Source organism: Dicentrarchus labrax, unplaced genomic scaffold (genome assembly GCF_905237075.1).
Source record: "Dicentrarchus labrax unplaced genomic scaffold, dlabrax2021, whole genome shotgun sequence".
NCBI lineage: Eukaryota > Metazoa > Chordata > Actinopteri > Moronidae > Dicentrarchus > Dicentrarchus labrax.
In genome coordinates, this window is record NW_026136720.1 from 10,702,748 (window position 1) to 10,720,633 (window position 17,886).

A 17,886-nucleotide genomic window follows, 5' to 3' on the forward strand; every position below is an offset into this window, starting at 1 on the left:
TCAGCTGTTGTTCTCTCAAATAAAATAGGCGTGAACATTAGGGAATGTACTTTGAGTTACCAGCTTCCCATCCAGCCTGCAGAATGGCCTCTGATGAAAGTATTGCAATGTTTCATTATTTTCAGTATTACAAACTAGGAAACACTGTCTAGCCACATACTAGGTTTCCATCTAGTCTTGTCATATGATTTGTTGGTCATAAGAAAAATATAGAACATTTCCTACTTTATCCTTTGTTATTTTCTATGATTTCCACAACAATCAGCATCAGCTTGATTCCTCTGAGGGAAATTGTTTGTGCATATCTAGTGGTGGTAGTATTTGTATCACGCACTATGTGGTATATTGAGAAACTTAAATAGTTAGTAGCAGCTTAAAAACTAATATGATTTTACGTTTTCTTACGAGGTTGTAACAGGAAAAAAATAAATGCAGTGTATCGCTTAGATATGAATGAATGTGTTCCATATCAGAAGAGGAGCAGGAGGACATTGGTAGATGAGGGCAGTGAAAACCAGCATACTCCTGGGAAAATGATGAGTGTTGTTAGGTACAATATGCCCATGCGCCACATTGTCCTGTTTGGTTAGAGGTTGCTGAAGAGAAACATGTAACTGGGCATGCTGGAAGAGGCTTTTCTGCTGCTTCATTGGGAAATAGAGAGTAGTGCTCGGTTCATGAACATTAGATGAGCACATTACCCCTCTCTCTCTCTTTCTCTTTTGCATACAAACAAATGAAAAATGTGTGCATGCGTGTATGTGTGTGTTTGTGTGTTGTAATTGTAACTGTGTACTGCTTCACTTATTCCAGTCATGAGGACTGACCTGCTTCAACTGGACTGGAACAGCATGGAGGAAGAGAGAGAGAGTGTGTGTCAGAATGGGTTTGGGAATCACAGCATCAAAACTTAATACAAGCTGCTCCTAACACATCCATGTGACTGAAGTCATTACATGTTCCATTTCTCAGAGGAGGAAGAGGTTGTGTGTGTGTGTGTGTGTGTGTGTGTGTGTGTGTGTGTGTGTGTGTGTGTGTGTGTGTGTGTGTGTGTGTGTGTGTGTGTGTGTGAAATGGATGAATAGGTTAATTTACAGTTAGTTGTACAACTTCTAAGTCTACAGTCTGGTAATGAACCCTGTCCCAGCCCTTGTGTGCTCTCACTGCTAAGGATGGCTGTTATCCTGCCAGTGGAGGCTGAACACCATGTTGAGTTGATTGATCCCAGAAACAATGTCTCTTAGCTGGGTTCCAGCAGACTTGAAACAGGCCTGGCTCAGGTGATTATGTACCATTACAAAAAGAAATAGGTTGGTAGAATTGACTGTGAAACTAGCAGTCCAGTGGAAAAGATCAATATATCCATATGGGAAGAGAGAAAAGAGAGAGTTTCAGAAAGAGGGACAGATGGACGACGGTGGGAGAGGGTGGATAAATGACCACATAACATAATCGGCAACATAATAAGCTTGATCGGTGGGCTGACAATCCCAAACCAGGGGTCTGGTTGGGCTATTAACATTTACTGACCAGGCTTTTAGCTTGGCAGATGTGATTAGCAGCAGTGAATGGATGCTTGGCAGGGGTATTTTACCTGGCAGACAGATTCATGGGAGGTGGTTGGAGGAATGAGTGAGAAAGGACACAGTAGGAAATCGCAAGTGGTGACAACACTGATGAGCAAAATTAAAGCAAGGTGGCGCAAGACACACGCAGAACTGCCCAAACCAGTCAGATCAATGACATCTTGGGACAAAAGTATAGTAAGCTGTATATCCGAAGCATCACTGTATTTCATGCTACACTACTTACATTATGCTGTTGTTGTGCACAATAATGAGGAAGAATTCAGCTCTCATTTAAAACGTTTGTGCCTTAAATCATGCATCTTTAGTGCTTTAGATGTTAGTCACAATTCAATGTAAAAACAAGCTCTACATTCAGTTTATGGATGCCAAATCTGCTCCCTCAATTCTAATGAGAGAAGGAATCCTCAAATGTATAAACATGGCTGTGAGAGGTACCATCTGTCACATTCTTTACACATGACTGACCCGCGTCATTACTGTCAAGTACTTGACTTAGCTAAATGTGTATTCCTATGAAGTTCATGTAATCACATGTAGCAAACCATAGTGAGGACTACTGGAATACTTTTTTTTAATGAATTCCTATAGGAAGCCTGGGAGAGAAAAGCAAGACAGATGGCCCAAACTGTAATTGGCCTCCATGTGTCTGTGTTTGCTATGCAACTGTGCAAAAGACTGTGGAATGCCTCTAAAAGGCACACATTCAAAAATTCAGTTCTCAAACCTTCATTGATTTGTTTATATAAAGGACAAGTGTGTAACATTTGGGATGATCTATTGGCAATGGAATATAATCATGTTTTTATTTGTGTATAATCACCTAAATATAGGAATTGTTGTTTTCATTACCTTAGAAGGTCCGAGGGTAGCTTTATTATCCCAAAAAGGCAATTTGTTGTACAGTCAGCAGTATATGTACAACCAGCATCACCATCAGACAACAAACAATAGGCAACACAACAATGAAACCATAAATGCATAAATACAATACAAAAATCACAGAAAGTTATTCAAAAGGCCGGTTGCCATAGAACAAGATGTTTTTATCTACAGATGCTGCGGGTCGTCTTCCATGAAGGCCACCATGTTGAACTGCCATGTTTCTACAGTCGCCCAGAACGGACACATGAAACACTGGCTGTAAATATGGACTAAACTGACGGTTTTTGCAAGTTTTGCATCCACCATAGTTTCTCCTACACACTTCACATCCTGTTATCATTCCTAGGTCATCAAAAACAGATGTGAGCAGTGTTCAGTTAGTTGCAATCTGAAACTTCCCCGCTTGATGTCACTAAAAACTACACACTGGTCTTTTTTAAGAAGGGAACACGTCTTAAACATCGACACCAGACGGCACAATAAAGCAAGGTTAACATCTTGTAACCTGCATGTAAATTGTGAGATTCATGTGAGCCAGATGGACTCATTTGGATGAAAACATTTATATTATTATTACAGCTTATGTTTTGTCTGCAAATATACCCAACCAACTTAAAATCAGTCTCTACACTACTCTGCTAATGGCTTAAAGGAAAGCTTTTGGCTGCTTTTGGAAGACAGATATCCATTACTGTCCAATAGCGCATTCACTGGGGTATTGTGTGCTCCCAGTATTATGTTTGTGTGATGTGGCTCTCTCCTCCCTGGTATACTTGACAACAAGACAATAAACTGCCTGTCAGAGTCAGACCTGCAGGTTGTGCTCTCCTCACATCAACATTAAGCTTACATTTCCTAATAAAATGCCTGCAATATTTTTGGGGTTTTATTGTTTATCCATGTACACCTTTTAAATATATGCTAATTTTAATTCTGAAGAAATTGAAGGAAAGAATTCAAAGAAATACATTTAACAAATTAGCATATTAAATTTTTATCTGTACATTTGCAGAGAACCTGTTGGCTTTTATACTAAGTGACTGAGCCTATATTATTTAACTTAATGTTAATATAATGTAGTAATAATAATAATAATAATATAATAATAATGTAATAATAATAATAATAATAATAATAATAATAATAATATAATAATAATATTATAACATAATATAATTTTGGGTTGGGTGGGCTTTTTTGTTTTTTGCTTTCAGTACTATGGACAGCGCCACATCTTCTATTTAGTAGTGTAGTGTTTTCACTACTATTCCACTTCCACCCCCACCTCCAAATATGGTTAATGAGCTTTCTCGATATATGTGCAAGGTTAGGTGTGTAGGCGCTTGTCCTGTTCATGTGAACATCACATGTATATGGAACGACAACCGGCAACGCAACAGCTACGCTGTACAATGCCTGTGTCTCTATTACGAGTCTGTGTATATTGTTGGTGTGCATTCAGATGTTTGGACAGTTCATAGACGTAGGTGCTAGTGAGGCATTCAATATGAGTTGGTTGATTAATTTGACAACCCATACACACACATAAATATACACATGTGGGACTTTCGGTAAATAATCACACGACTGTGCTTGTGTGTGTGTCTTCCACATTCACCCCCCATATGTATGTATGTGCGCATGTATGTGCGTGTGAGTCCGTGTGTGTGTGCATTGTGCATGCAATTGCATAATGTATGGGTGGTTAGCAATTACCTAAGCTAACAGTGTAGGTGTTTATCTAATATAGGTTTAGTGGCTCTATGGGTTATTAGCAGCAAGAGTAATAATGCGTTATTCATAACACCTGTTCTGTCTACAAATAACCCCATCTCTTCAGCATCTATGTTTACATGGACTTCATGTTCATGTAGGTTTTCTGTGTCCCAGTTGACACCATGCTGTTTATACACCCTGCTCACTTCAGGGCAGAGTCGGGGATAGTACCCACGTAGCTACAATCTATGTGTTTTACCAGAAGAGGGTGCTCTAATGCATCAGTCTTAACCTCATAGAGTAGTATACACTGATCCGAACACTGACTGGTGACGTGAATAACACTGATTACCTCATTATCATGGCACCAGTCAGTTGGTGGGAGATATTAGGCAGCAAGTGAACATTTTGTTCTCAAGTTGATGTGTTAGAAGCAGGAAAAATGGGCAGCGTGAGGATTTGAGCGACTTTGAGAGGGCCAAATTGTGATGGCTAGACGACTGGGTCAGAGCATCTCCAAAACTGCAGCTCTTGTGGGGTGTTCCTCTCTGCAGTGGTCAGTACCTATCATCAAAAGTGGTTCAAGGAACAAAAAGCTGTGAACCGGAGACAGGGTCATGGGGGGGCCAAGGTTCATTGATGCACACAGGGAGCGAATGACCAGGGTGCCGAGGTGGCTGATCGTTGTATCAAGTGGTTTGTCAGATATAACACATTTGATGAGTAAAATCACAATATTATTAATATTAACTGAACCATATGTTTAATTAATCTGTGCGTGCATGTCCTTGGATGTGTGACAGAGTCACCAGAGTCATTCTGCAGATGGTACGCTAGTCCTGTTAATTCTGCTATGTGTTAAATTACATATTGATCCTCACCCAGCCAGCACATGGACACATAACCATGTCTGTCAATCTACAATTGGGCTGTTTTTTGCCAGAGGGGCCTGTGCTCATTTACACACAAAAAATATGGCAATAGTCTGACACACAAGAGACACAATGTATGGTTGTGAAGTAATGATGTTTGTTTTGTGCTTTTTCTAATGTGTGTCTAACAAATTTTCAGTTAAGATATTTTATATGTTCAGGAATGTGCAAAATATCGACCAGGGAATGTGAAAACGTTGCAGTATGAAGTTAAAAAAATATGTATATTGGAGAAAGATAATGATCCAAAAGATGTACTGTTCAGTTCTCTCATTTTTTACAGTGCTGTGCAACAGCTGCTATATAACTTCAAGGTTGCTTTGCTTTGGGTGAAATGTTTGCATATTGGTATTACATGCTGTAAATACATTGTTTTCACCAATGCCAGTTGTACAGTGGCCGAGAGGTATCAGCGAATTTCAAAAGCCATGTACCATGGTAACGGTGAAAACATAAGGACACTGAGTAACATAATTTGTAACAATATTGCATAGCAATAGTAATCACAACGTTTCACTTAATCTCGGCCACTGTACAGTTGGAATGGGATTTATGTCTTTATGTAGATTCCCAGCTGTAGTAGGTATGATGTCCTTCCATTACTGGCTTATCTGCAGTCTGCCCCACAGTGACTTCTCATGCGATTCTCCAGTCTTGGATTTTCTCCAAGTGTAATAAGCTTGTAATCAGTACACCTGGCCTGAGATCAGTTGTGTAGTTTGTGCACCCTTCATTCAATTCAACATGACAAAACCAAAAGTGGGCTTTTAAAGGCCAGGTCCTAGGAGCATGATGTTTGACATCACAAATAGTTTGGAAGTCAATCCAGGTCCAATTTGCAATTTATACGTGATGTAAAAACTTTAAGCTGCCAGTGCACATACACTGATAATGGACTTTACAGTGGAGTAAGAGATATATTGTGTCCAACTTTAAACATAACCAGCAATCACTTCTAGTACAACACTGCTGTTCTCCTGGATCTTCTTAAAACTTGGGTTGGTATTGGTGACACTCTGCTCTTCAGTGGTCAAACCTACATAGTCTTATGTTAGGTTGTGGAGTCAACCACATGCACAGCACAAGGGTTTCTTAAGGGCTTAAGTTCTCATACTTGCAGATACTTGTTTCTTTTGGAGGTGACTTTTGCACATCCCCAATAATTGTATTTAACCGTTTAAAACCAAGTCATGTCCACCAAATACTAAGGTTTTTTTCAAACTAGTTTGTAATCATTTAATCCTGCCTCTGTAGCAGCTTGTTGTCCATTTTTTCACCTTCTCTTTCTTTTGAGCATTTACACATCCATTTTTTTTTAGCAAAATAGGTAAATATTTGTGAATTTCTGTCAGTGATATTGCTATTAATAGCTGCAGTAGCTGACACAAAGGAAGTTGATTTGATTCTTTAGGTGCACTTTTTCTGATGTGACATTTAAAATCCTGTCTATACTCATAGCCAAAATCTATTTCATGGCACATAACTTATATTTTGTATACCACCCACCTTTTTAATAGAGAGACCAATTAGAAACTTGGAAATGGCACCCACAGGAGCTCCATACGTGTGTGTGTGTGTGTGGGGGGGGGGGGGTGTCTGTGTTTTGTTGCATATGGTAAGATCAAATACAGTGACATTTAATAGACCTAGCCAAATACATACTTCTCTCTTGTCATTCAGGATAGCTGTGCACGAGTTCTCCTGTTCCGGGGGGCCAATAAAGAGATAAAGAACTACAACAGCCAGACCGCCTTTCAGGTACGTGTGGTATCCACTGCATGTTACTGTGTGAATTATCACACCTGGCATCTTTGGCATGTCAGAGCTGAATGGATTGAATGACTTGTCTTACACAGCCTAATGCTGCCTCATTGAATATGTTGATTGCTACTTAAAACGTATGCAGTGTAACTGCCCCCACCCCCACACGCTCTGTGTCTGAATTCCGGCCTTTCTAATTGTTGAAGTCCGTGTGAAATTGACACTGGCACAGATTTCTGGTGCGGATCAAAGTTAATTTGTTTGTACACAAGGCAGGCTGATAGATTTTACACATCTGCCACAGCAAAGGACAAAAGAGTGAGTGAGAGGAAAAAAATGGATGTATTTATGTTTATTTATTATTGTGAGTTGTTTTTTTTTATTCCATAGGTTCAAAATTACCTGTTTCATATTCCATCACTTATGTTTTTATCCCTTTCTCCTTTCCCTGCCGTCCTCTCTTTTCCCCTCCTTTAGGTGGCTATTATAGCAGGAAACTTTGATCTGGCTGAAATCATAAAGGTCCACAAAGTATCAGATGTTGGTAAGTTGACAGAAGTGGTCGTTTATTACCAGGCTCGCTCAGTGTTATATATATTTAAACATGAATGTAAGTCAGTAAGTCAGCCTGAAGAATGGCTAAGCATGGACAGTGGAGAATCTAAAGGATTACAGATTATACACAGAGGTGTGGGGAAATCAAGGAAAGGAGAAGGAAATGTATAGAATGTGGAGAGGGTTTCGTGGGTATATTGGATCCCATGTTGAGTGGAGTTTACCTGTGACATTAACAAACAGGAAAACTCTGCCATCTAGTGTGGACAGGGTGTAATACCCCACTTTCTGCATTGTGACATAGTGTTATTTATGTGTTTAATCTCTTTTAACAATAAACAGGTTAAAATAGGAATTACGTGTAATATTTGGATTTAATGGCTCGTTCATTATTAATGATAATTGTGCCAACTATAGATACACTTTACACAGCCAAGTGCTGGTAATGTATGTGTGAACTTAAACACACACTGTTAATTATTTTAGCAAGCTTAAATTTTTTATTATGAGAATATATAATTCACAGTTACAAAAAAAATCTAGTAAAGCAATTATCAAAGATCTTTTACAGTTTTCCTTATTTTGCATTTGGTCCTTTGTTCTTCAGTCATCAGTAATAAAATATGATGATTGATAAGCTTGATAAGAAAACCTACTTGAATATCAGTGCCACCCAGTATTCTGTTAATTCTGCTTGCTACAGTAGCTTCATATGACATGGTGAGTCTGTTAAGAGATGCTCCAGGCATGAATGTGTCTCTCTTGTCTCTCAGTGCCTTTCAGGGAGACCCCCTCCTACACCAACCGTCGACGCACGTTGCCTGGCCCCCTGCCCTCACCACGTTCCTTGCTCCGCTCTGCGAGTGACAACAACCTGAATGGGGACCACGATCACATCCACAGTCAGGCCCCCAGAGAAATCCGTGGCCGTCAGGGTCACTCGCCTGTTCCCTCACTGCGTAGTCTGCCAGCTCTTGGGCAGCAGCACAGCAGCCTTGGAGAGGTAAGATAGAGCTAGTGAGGCTGTGCAGGTGAATTTTTTTAGATGTGTGTTCTCACATTTTAGCATGAAATTGGGAGTAGACAAACCAGCAAATGGTCCATATGTTACACAAAGACGATTGCAATGTTTTACAAGTGCACTTGATACTAATTTCTTTATCTACTCTGTGTCAGAGCCGTCATGGAGAGATTCCCGACAGCAGTCTCCAGAGCACAGGGAGCTCCAGATCCTCCCATTCCCGCTCTCCTTCGCTACATCACATGCATGAAGAAGACAAGCCAGTTCCCAGAAGGTCCCACAGCCATGGCTACCCTCATGGGCATGGTCATCGTGGAAGACTCAGGTCTGTAAGATTTGCTTTGACCTTGGTATGAGTGATTACTCAACTAAACACATTTTTAGAGAGCTTTTTAAACAGACAAATCTCTTTCTTCCTGTTGCTTATTCACGTCTCACACTTACAATCTTGGCAGCTATTCACTTTAAATCGATAATCTGTGATTTCCTTGTGATTATGCACTTTAATTATTTAAACCAAAATTCAGAAAGCAAAAAGCCCCATGTGATGGGTCTGAATCACTTGTTAGTCACCAGACGGCATTCTGCATCTTATTCCATCTGCTACCGTCTGCTACTGGTGATAAACATGACATAACATCAATCAGTGCAAAATCTTAATTTATTCATACATCAATCCCAGGCACATATGACAGTCTTTTTCCTGTTTAACTGTACTTGCAACCTGCCCTGTTGGGTCATCTATTTAAAACATAACTGGGAATTTAATCAGTATGGTAATACATTTATATCAGATTTATAGTGACTGATTGAAATACTGGTCAGTATGAGGTCTGTTAAAATTGCATTTGGTGTAGTTGTTGTGTGGCCTGTGCCCCTGTCCGGATATGAAGGCAATGATCAGTGGAATGGTGTGTGGCACAGACAACAGCCCTATATATGTAACAGGCTAGGATGAAATGCACCATTTGTCCTGCTGGGAGGACAGAGGGCAAATAACATACTTACAATCTGTGTGTTTGTCTCTGTGTTCCTATTTGTGAACGTGTATGTACAACCACTTGCACAGTGCTATGGGCATGGGTGCTTGCACAGTTCAGGGATAGACAGATGGAAAGCGGCTAATAATGATCACCGTGGGGACCAATTGAAGGCTGCCAAGCTGTGAATGTGTATCAGTTTGTGTGATAGAGATTGAGAGACTGAGGATACATTCTGAAATTAGACCTATGAGTAATGTCATTGGACGGGCCTCTCAGTTCAAAACAGCTTGTCACTCGATTGATACATAAATCCACGGATGTAGGATTGTGCTGCTGGGGTGCTGGAACAAATCTCCTACCTTGTACACTGAACCATTAGACAAACTGCACAGTAAACTAGTGCTCTGATCACATCTTGGAGCGGTAGATTTAAGTGGTTTACTGACACCTTTTTATTATGATCATATGTCAGAGCAAGATCACCTATAGTACATACAGCACAGACCTAAAGTGATTCCTGGATGCCACACACGCTGTGTGTATGTGTGTGAAACAGTCTGATGTCTGACAGGGGAATTGCATTACAGGCACCGCTCCAGCCGTACTCCCCTCTCCCTCTAATACTCTCCTGTCACTGTACTCCATCCATCAAAGACTCTCTCTCTACCTCTCATTCTGTCATTTATACACACACAAACACGTACACGCTGTCCTATTAATCTATGGTTTGCAGCCAGAGAGCAGTCAACATCCTTTATTAAATCATGTAACATGCACACATTACACAGCATAAAAACTGAAGCTCTGGATTAAGGATTAAATTGAATTATATTAAGTGAGTTTAAATCATTAATACATTCACACTGGAATGTTTAAACTACCCTCCTCTATTTCTGTCAAATGCTCTGCCCCATAATGGTAACAAATTAAGTGTATCTTCTTCTGTTTTATCTGGCATGACTGGCATTAACGTTAACTGACAGAAAAACGTGTGTTTTTCTCTGACACTGTGCTCATTTCGTACAAGGTTGGTTAGCCAGAGTGTGAAGAAAGGGAAGGAGAAGTGAGAAAGAAAAAAGGAGGCTAGCAGGTTTAGTATGTCCGCTGTGTCCTGGCCTAAATGGCCTTCTGTACACAGGGAGTTGAGACCTTGTTCTTCAGTGTGCATTACCCTTACACCAAGTATTAAAGTGAGGTGAATGTATAAAAACCCAAAACGAGCAGCTGGTCTCCATGGCCAGAACTTGCACCCAAGTGAGACTGATGCTGTCCTTGAATATTTTCTCTCTAATATTTCTCCTCCCTCTCTCTGTTTCTCTCTCTGACCTTCTGTTTATGCCCATGGTAACTCTAGAGGCATTATGGATACCAGGGGAGTGTGAAATTAGCTTGGCTGGTCAACAGCCCGCCCAACGGCAGACTCCAGCAAGTTCCTGTGGAACTCGCCATCACTTCCTCCTCAGTGCACGTGTGCAGTGCTGCCAGGGTTCAATAGCTAGGCCAGGCTTCAGCAGAAAGTTTACATGGAAACAATAGATATAACAGAACGATCAGGTCAGACTGGCTTATGAGACTAGATCATGGAGACTAGATCATGGAAGATAAACAGACAAATCACACAAAGAAAGCGTGGAAGTGTAAGTGCAGCAATCATTCCAGCTCATGTAGTTGACAATATAATAAGACATGACACTGGGTGATAATATGATAACATGGCAGAAGTTTATTTAGAGAAAAGCATATCTGCCTGTGTCATAAGAGGTTAATTGGCTACTTACCTTGACGTGCTGTCAATACAAAGGGGTAATTCATCATCGAGAGGACACTGTCTTTGACAGTGTCAGTGTAAGAAATTGTGATATTGAGTTGTGCACCTCAGGACCAAGTTATCAGTCTTGGTCTGGAAGAAAAGCTCTCAAGCTGTCAGAAAGACAAAAATTACTGAACAGAAGATAACAACTTTTATCTTTTCTATTTCCAGTATGTTGCTTTTGTTTCAGCAGAGAACACATAGTTCACATATAATCCAACTTCCTTTGCTGTTATTGTAACATTTGTACTTCACCAGGATTTATTGGGTAAAAACAATTATTGCATACCCTCTGATTTTGGTAAGAGATGGAGATTTGTCCGTGTGCACAGGTTCTGTTGAACCACACTGAGGCCATTGGTTGGACAAAATGTTTGAATGTCAAGATAAGCTTTGCTACGCTTTCTCTTTGAAGTGTGGGAGGAGATTTGGACACGGGACCAAATCTTCCTTTCAAATGAAGATTCAGTGACAAAACATTACCTAAAACGTGTTAAGTAAGATTGTTGTGGTAGCTGAACTAGTCTTCTCTGAGCAAGAAAATGTCATCATCATGATCCCGTCATGTGTTGTATAAGGGCAACATTATGGCCCAACATTGAGGTGTCCCGTTCCCTTCACCTTTTTAATTCTTTATTTGTTTGTTGCTGTTCTCCTCACCTCTTTCTCACCCCATATCCCTCCCTCTTTCTTGCATTAGTCACACCAGTGGCTGTTGGTGTGTAGATTATCCATGCCGTCTTAACACAGCCAAAGGGCTGAGGTACACAGAAAAGAAAAGAGGACAGGAATAGCGAGGAAGAGGAGGAGGAGGAAATAAAGAGTTGGATCTTCTTCTGTTGCACCTGTGGAGAATCTATATCAAGGAGTACACAGTGGTATTGGTCTGTGCACATGATAATCTCAGTTGATGCTGATAGGCTAATAACTAATCCAAGTGTCTTTTTATTCTTTCTCCAGTACAGTCATGTCGTGCAACATTGAGCAGGTATAAGTTTTACAGCAATAACATAAATAACTGATTAAATGAATTGATTCTTAGTGTTAATTAATCAGGGTGAGAATGCATCAAATTATGATGATGTGGGTTATAAATGGTCTCTTCTTAATATGGTGGCTGCCAGTAATTAAAGGCACAAAACCAAAACATGCCAGCACCTCAGGTACCTTAACACTCTTAAGCATCTTCTGCCACTCATTCCAGTCATATCGTGCTAGCGGGGGGATAACCATGGTAGCCTTGATTTCCTTCTCACCAGCCGCATTCTCAAGCTCCTCCTGGGGGATTTTGAGGGGTTCCAAGGCCAGATTGGATATGTAATCCCTTCACCGTGTTCTGTGTCTGCCCTGGGGTCTCCTTCAGTTTGATGTGCCCATGACGTTTTACTCTGAACTCCTTGCATATCTAAGCCCTTGAGCCCAAAGACCCTGCAAAGGAAACTAATTTACCCTCTTATATCCATGATCTCCTTCTTTCTGTCAGTTACTATAGCTCTTGACCATAGGTGACCACTGGAACGTAGATCATCTCAGAGCCCTGCCTTTAATCTTCACCATTACCATCTAATATGACACCTATATCACTGCAGGCGCCGTATCAATACACCTGTTAATCTCGGATTCAGACGTTGGCCATGGTGCTAAACATATATACCAATCAGCCATAACGTTATCACCACCTGGGCACCCTGGTGGTGATAATGTTTTGGAGATGCTCTGACCCAGTCGTCTAGCCATCAAAATTTGGCCGTTGTCAGAGTCGCTCAATCCATTTTTCCTGCTTCTAACACATCAACTTTGAGGACAAAATGTTCACTTGCTGCCTAACATATCCCACTCACTGACAGGTACCATGATAACAAGATTATAGTTACAAGATACAAGTATTATTCACTTCACATGTCAGTACTCAATGTTATGGCTGATCGGTGTAGATAAGCAGTGTACATGTTATCCAAGTGGTGTTTTGCTTGTTAAAAAGCTTAGAAGGAATTCCTACTAAGCTTTACACCATACACTTAAGTAGGTTTTGTGATTTGTAATATACTTTTATAATGCAGTAAATTAGGAGAACGTATGTATGTATGTATGTATGTGCACTTAGGAAAGTGTAGAGAAATTGTTTAGTGTAGGTCAAAAGTATGCCAAACCATATGAATGTTGTCAGTATGGGCAAAGCTACACGGTTCTCAAACTATGGTACATGTATCACTGGTAGTTTGCAAGCTTCCTTTAGCAGTACATGGAAGAGTCTCTGAAATATATTTTTTAAATGAAATGAATTAATTTAAAAAATATAGTACTGTCACAATACTTCAGAATTTTGAATGAAAATACCATGAGATTGCTGAAATGTAAATTAGCATAGGGTTGGCTTGCACTACGGTATTTAAACATTGGTCATAATGGTGGTACTTGGAGAGCATAATATTTTTGGAGGTGGTACACAGTGTAAAAAGTTTGAGAAAACATCCGGTCTTCCTCCCCTCTTCCTCAAACTGAGGTGGAGTTAAGGGTTATATGTTGATCACACCAATTGACCCTTTCTTCAAATTTAGCTAAATGGTGAAGTCTCTGTGAAGCACACGCTGTCCATGTATCAACAGGCCTTAATATTTTCTGCCCAATGAGCAGAGTCCACTTTCTACTTCCACCTTGATAATCATAAACACTCCCACGTCGGGCAAGAAAGAATGAGGGAGCATATATTCATTCAAGTGCAGCAAAGCAAGGACAGACTGATGATCATTAGGATGCAAAGTGTGATGCTGATTATGACTGTGTTTATAATGTGCTCATCTCACCTTAGAGAGCTGGGCTATTTGAGGAAAAAGCCATTTACCTGAGAAGGCAAGGCAGTCATGTGAGAAAATGCTACACTGAAGCTGCTTAGTTTAATAGCATCTGTGTAAATGACATTTAATGACATTTCCAGTTGCATCTTCAGAGTTATGTAAGCAGATTTTGACTTCTAAACTGAGGGTGCTAGACTTGAGCCATTCCGGTGTTAACCTGTCTTTAGTGGGCTTACTGATCCTAATCGAGCAGCTGATAGCTGGAATACCCAAATTATTGGCTTTAATACTTCTGATAATGGTCACTTATCTGTTATAATCTCAAATTTGGTCCAGTCTCGAAAACACAGATGAGGAGGTGAAAGGCACCAACACAAAATGTTAAAAACTTCAAAACCTCATCCACATTATTTGTTCTTGGTTTCTTTGTGCAGCTCACAAATTAAAGTATGAATACTTAATGTTAAAAATATACAGTTAATAGCCAATATAGAACCACATACTGTACACTATTTAGGATAAAATTTACATTTGCATATTATCCCTTTATTTGCATGAAGACTGAAACTATATTGGGAGCCAGTGTCACTGAGATCTGTGTTAACTGTTATTTCGTTCAGTAGCTGTAGTGCACTGTTTTTCCTTCAGTGAGATTACTTGAATGTGTGAATATAAAGAGAAAAATAGTCAGTTGGGACAAAAGGCAAATGATTTCTGCCAAATTTACTGTTACAGATATTCAAGTTCATATTATTGACTTATCAGTGCATTTGTTGGATAGATTTTCTTTGCTTTTATTGACAGTTGCCATCGTTACAGAGGCAGGGCTGGTGTCCTAGGAAACGATGGAGCTTTTGTAATAGACTGCATTAGAACTTTGTGTATGTGTGTGTATGTGTGTATGTGTGTACGTGTGTGTGTGCATGTAATGGATCCTACATCTGTATCTTGTAGAAGCCACTTATAATGAGGCACAGTGAAAGAGAGGAAGATACAGCGAAACAAAATAAGCAAGAGAACAAAAGCTGTTTGGTCAAATGCAGCACAGGTTTGCATATGAAAACTGTTAATTATGTCATCATACAAAATTCATCAAGTGAGTGGCATGTTTAAAATGTAAACACCAGGCATTAGATATGTAAATCTTTTGTTACTTATGGGAAACTTAATATACAGATCTAGGTAGAATACAATTTTATATTCTGTATCCAACAGTAAAAGATGAACAATGTAACAAAATAGGCATGAAACCAAAAATATCGACGCATACAACTTATGAAGGCAAGAACACTGCGTATTTGTCATCTCGCTCTTGACTGCAGATGAAAAATAAATTAGAAATCCTTTCTAGAAAGCTTCCTGGTCACTATAACAACAAAGAAGTTGCTTTTGGCTCTCATTTGGTCTAATTTCAAAGTGATTGTACATAGACTTCTGGTAGACTCTTCCAGTGAGCTGTAATATTGTATTATAGCCAGAGAGGATATGAAATGTATCTAAGATATTACCAATGGCAACTCATGGGTGGATTACAATACTAATGATTGCAATGACTATTTAGAGCTGAAAAACAAGTGTGGGTGAGAAATGGTAAAATCTTACTTTTGATAGAAGACATTTAACCATGTCAAATTTTAGGGTTCTGGATGTTTTTGAATTTCTGATATCTGACCTATGGTCATTCTAATGTTGTCGTTGTGTTTACCAATTTTAGCCTTATTCCGTTAAACGCAAACAGGTAATTAAAGCTGAGAAGAGAGCAGAAACCATCTCCGCCCCTCTCTTCTGTCTGACACATAGATAACACGTGTCAACTGAACCATCATCAGCTCAACGGCAGGGAGCATCTGGGGTCAAGCTGTGTATGTAACCTCACAGTGGGTTTATGGCGATGCAGAGGTGTGTGAGTGGAGGAGGCAGATTTGAGTCACTGAAATAGATATCCTTTAAGGGATTTAATGTTTTGGCTGTCTGTGTCACTTTGACATAGCCTCATATCCCTGCTTCCCCAGCCCTTCCCTCCTCTCCGCTGCCGGAGCTAAGACATTAAAATGCGGCAGCCATCCAGGCCCCTCAGTCCCTGCGGTAATTGTAAAGCCGTCAGCAAGCCGTTGTTTCGATGGGGAAGGGGACACAGAAAGAGAGGCTGTGTGAGATGGGAGAGCGAGAAAAGCAATAGAGAGCTGGCGAAAGAAAGAGACAAACAAGGCTTGAAATGAGGAAAGGGGTAGACAGAAGGATGGGAAAATGAAGAGGAAAGGGATCAGGAGACTGGAATCAGGTGTATGAAAAAATGAAAGCTATGAAGTGACTGAACGTGCTGTGGGAGGAACAGCAAGAGACTGAAAGAGGTTGAAAGGTGGATAGACAGGGATGAAGGGGTTTAGAGATTTCTAGTCTTTCAAGGAAATGTTGCAGAGAATAGCATCAAAGTCCCAGTTCAGGGCATAATCGGGTCACTTGTTACAGTGAATGAACAGTGTATTTGTTTGTGACATATCAATATATGTCAGATCACATAAATATGAGCATCTAATTTTATTAAATATTGTCATTAATGTCATTAATAATGTGTATTACATGTGTTTCTGATGTATGTCAAAATTACTCACAAAGCGGTGGCAAAGTAGTGATGAATGAAGACTAGGCGGAGCTCTGCCGCTGCTGTATTAGAATTCACCGCCAGAGAGGGATGGGAAGAGAGAGAGTGAAGATGCAATGCGAAGAAATGTTGAAGGAGAGGGATAACAGGGTGAAATGGAAGCAAGAGAATGAGAGAAAGAAGGAGGGGATTTAAGGCAAAGGGAAAGAGGGAGGAGCGACAATTAAACCAAATGGGCTGGAGCTTTTTGCCCCCCGCCCCACTGCACACAAGCACACACGCTCACACACGCACACACACACACACACACACACACACACACACATGCACATACTCTCACAGCCTGCCTCAGGGAGCCGTGGCGCATGCACGCTCGCAGGCAGACAGGCAGGAGGAGATCAATCGTGCTCTGGGACTAGTGTGTGTGTATATGAGTGTCAGCGATGTGTTAGCAACATGCTGGTGGAGGCGTATGCCATGCTAGTGGAGGTGCAATGTTAGCAGGAGTGGAGGGGGCTGTCTGTGTATGTGCCTGTGCGCACGGCTAGAATGCACACAGAGGGCTTGTGGTGTGCGAGTGTGAGCGAGCCGTCAAAGGGGAGGGGAGCTACGGAGCGCAGCAGCAGCAGCAGCAGCAGCAGCAGCAGTAGCAGCAGCATTGCCAGAGTGTGTGTGAGTGTGTGTGAGCGAGCGTGTGTGTGTGAGGGGTGGAGGGGAGAGGAGAGGCAGACACGGCAGGACTCCCGGGAGAAGAAGCGGGAGTCGGGGAACAGACCCAGCCTCTCTCCTCCACAGCAGGAGAGCCAGGACCCAAGGACGAGGCAGTATCTGTAGCCCAGCCTGGAGCAGTTGAGACTGTGGACACACGAGGGATCTCTGTCCCTCTCTGGAGGGGGGCTTCTACTGGAGCCCTAACTCAGGATGTGTCTGACTAAGGGGGTCTTCCTGACAGATCTGACAGACCCACACAGAGGAGGAAACAGTGCAGTCCATCTTACCATTTAACATTTCGGCTTCTACCTCGGTTAGGATGCGGGGGAGGGGGGAGAGATAGAGGGAGAGGGTGAAAGGGAGCAAGAAGGATATTGTCTGTGCTATTAAGGAAGGAAGAGAGGGAATAAGAAGAGGAGGAGGGGGAGAGAGTGGTTGGGAGGAGTGTACTCTCCTCTCATGACTCTCCCATGGAACACTGACTATTGACTGTTGAGCGGCAGGCACTGGGACTTGTTTATGAATCCCT

At 41.0% G+C, this 17,886-nt stretch overlaps 1 protein-coding gene across 15 annotated transcripts in view; it reads left to right on the forward strand.

The window, feature by feature from the left end:
* The window catches only part of shank3a (SH3 and multiple ankyrin repeat domains 3a), a 195,524-nt gene that overhangs the window by 111,627 nt on the left and 66,011 nt on the right, over positions 1–17,886 (forward strand). For all 15 annotated transcript variants that reach the window (XR_007881177.1, XR_007881179.1, XR_007881178.1 and 12 more), the window contains 4 exons: positions 6,800–6,877; positions 7,358–7,424; positions 8,209–8,438; positions 8,612–8,781. Coding sequence is in view for 11 of the 15 variants with exons in the window: in XM_051381372.1 (XP_051237332.1) it covers positions 6,800–6,877; positions 7,358–7,424; positions 8,209–8,438; positions 8,612–8,781 (545 nt within the window). In the remaining 4 variants the exon portion in view is untranslated. The remainder of the gene's footprint in view (positions 1–6,799; positions 6,878–7,357; positions 7,425–8,208; positions 8,439–8,611; positions 8,782–17,886) is intronic.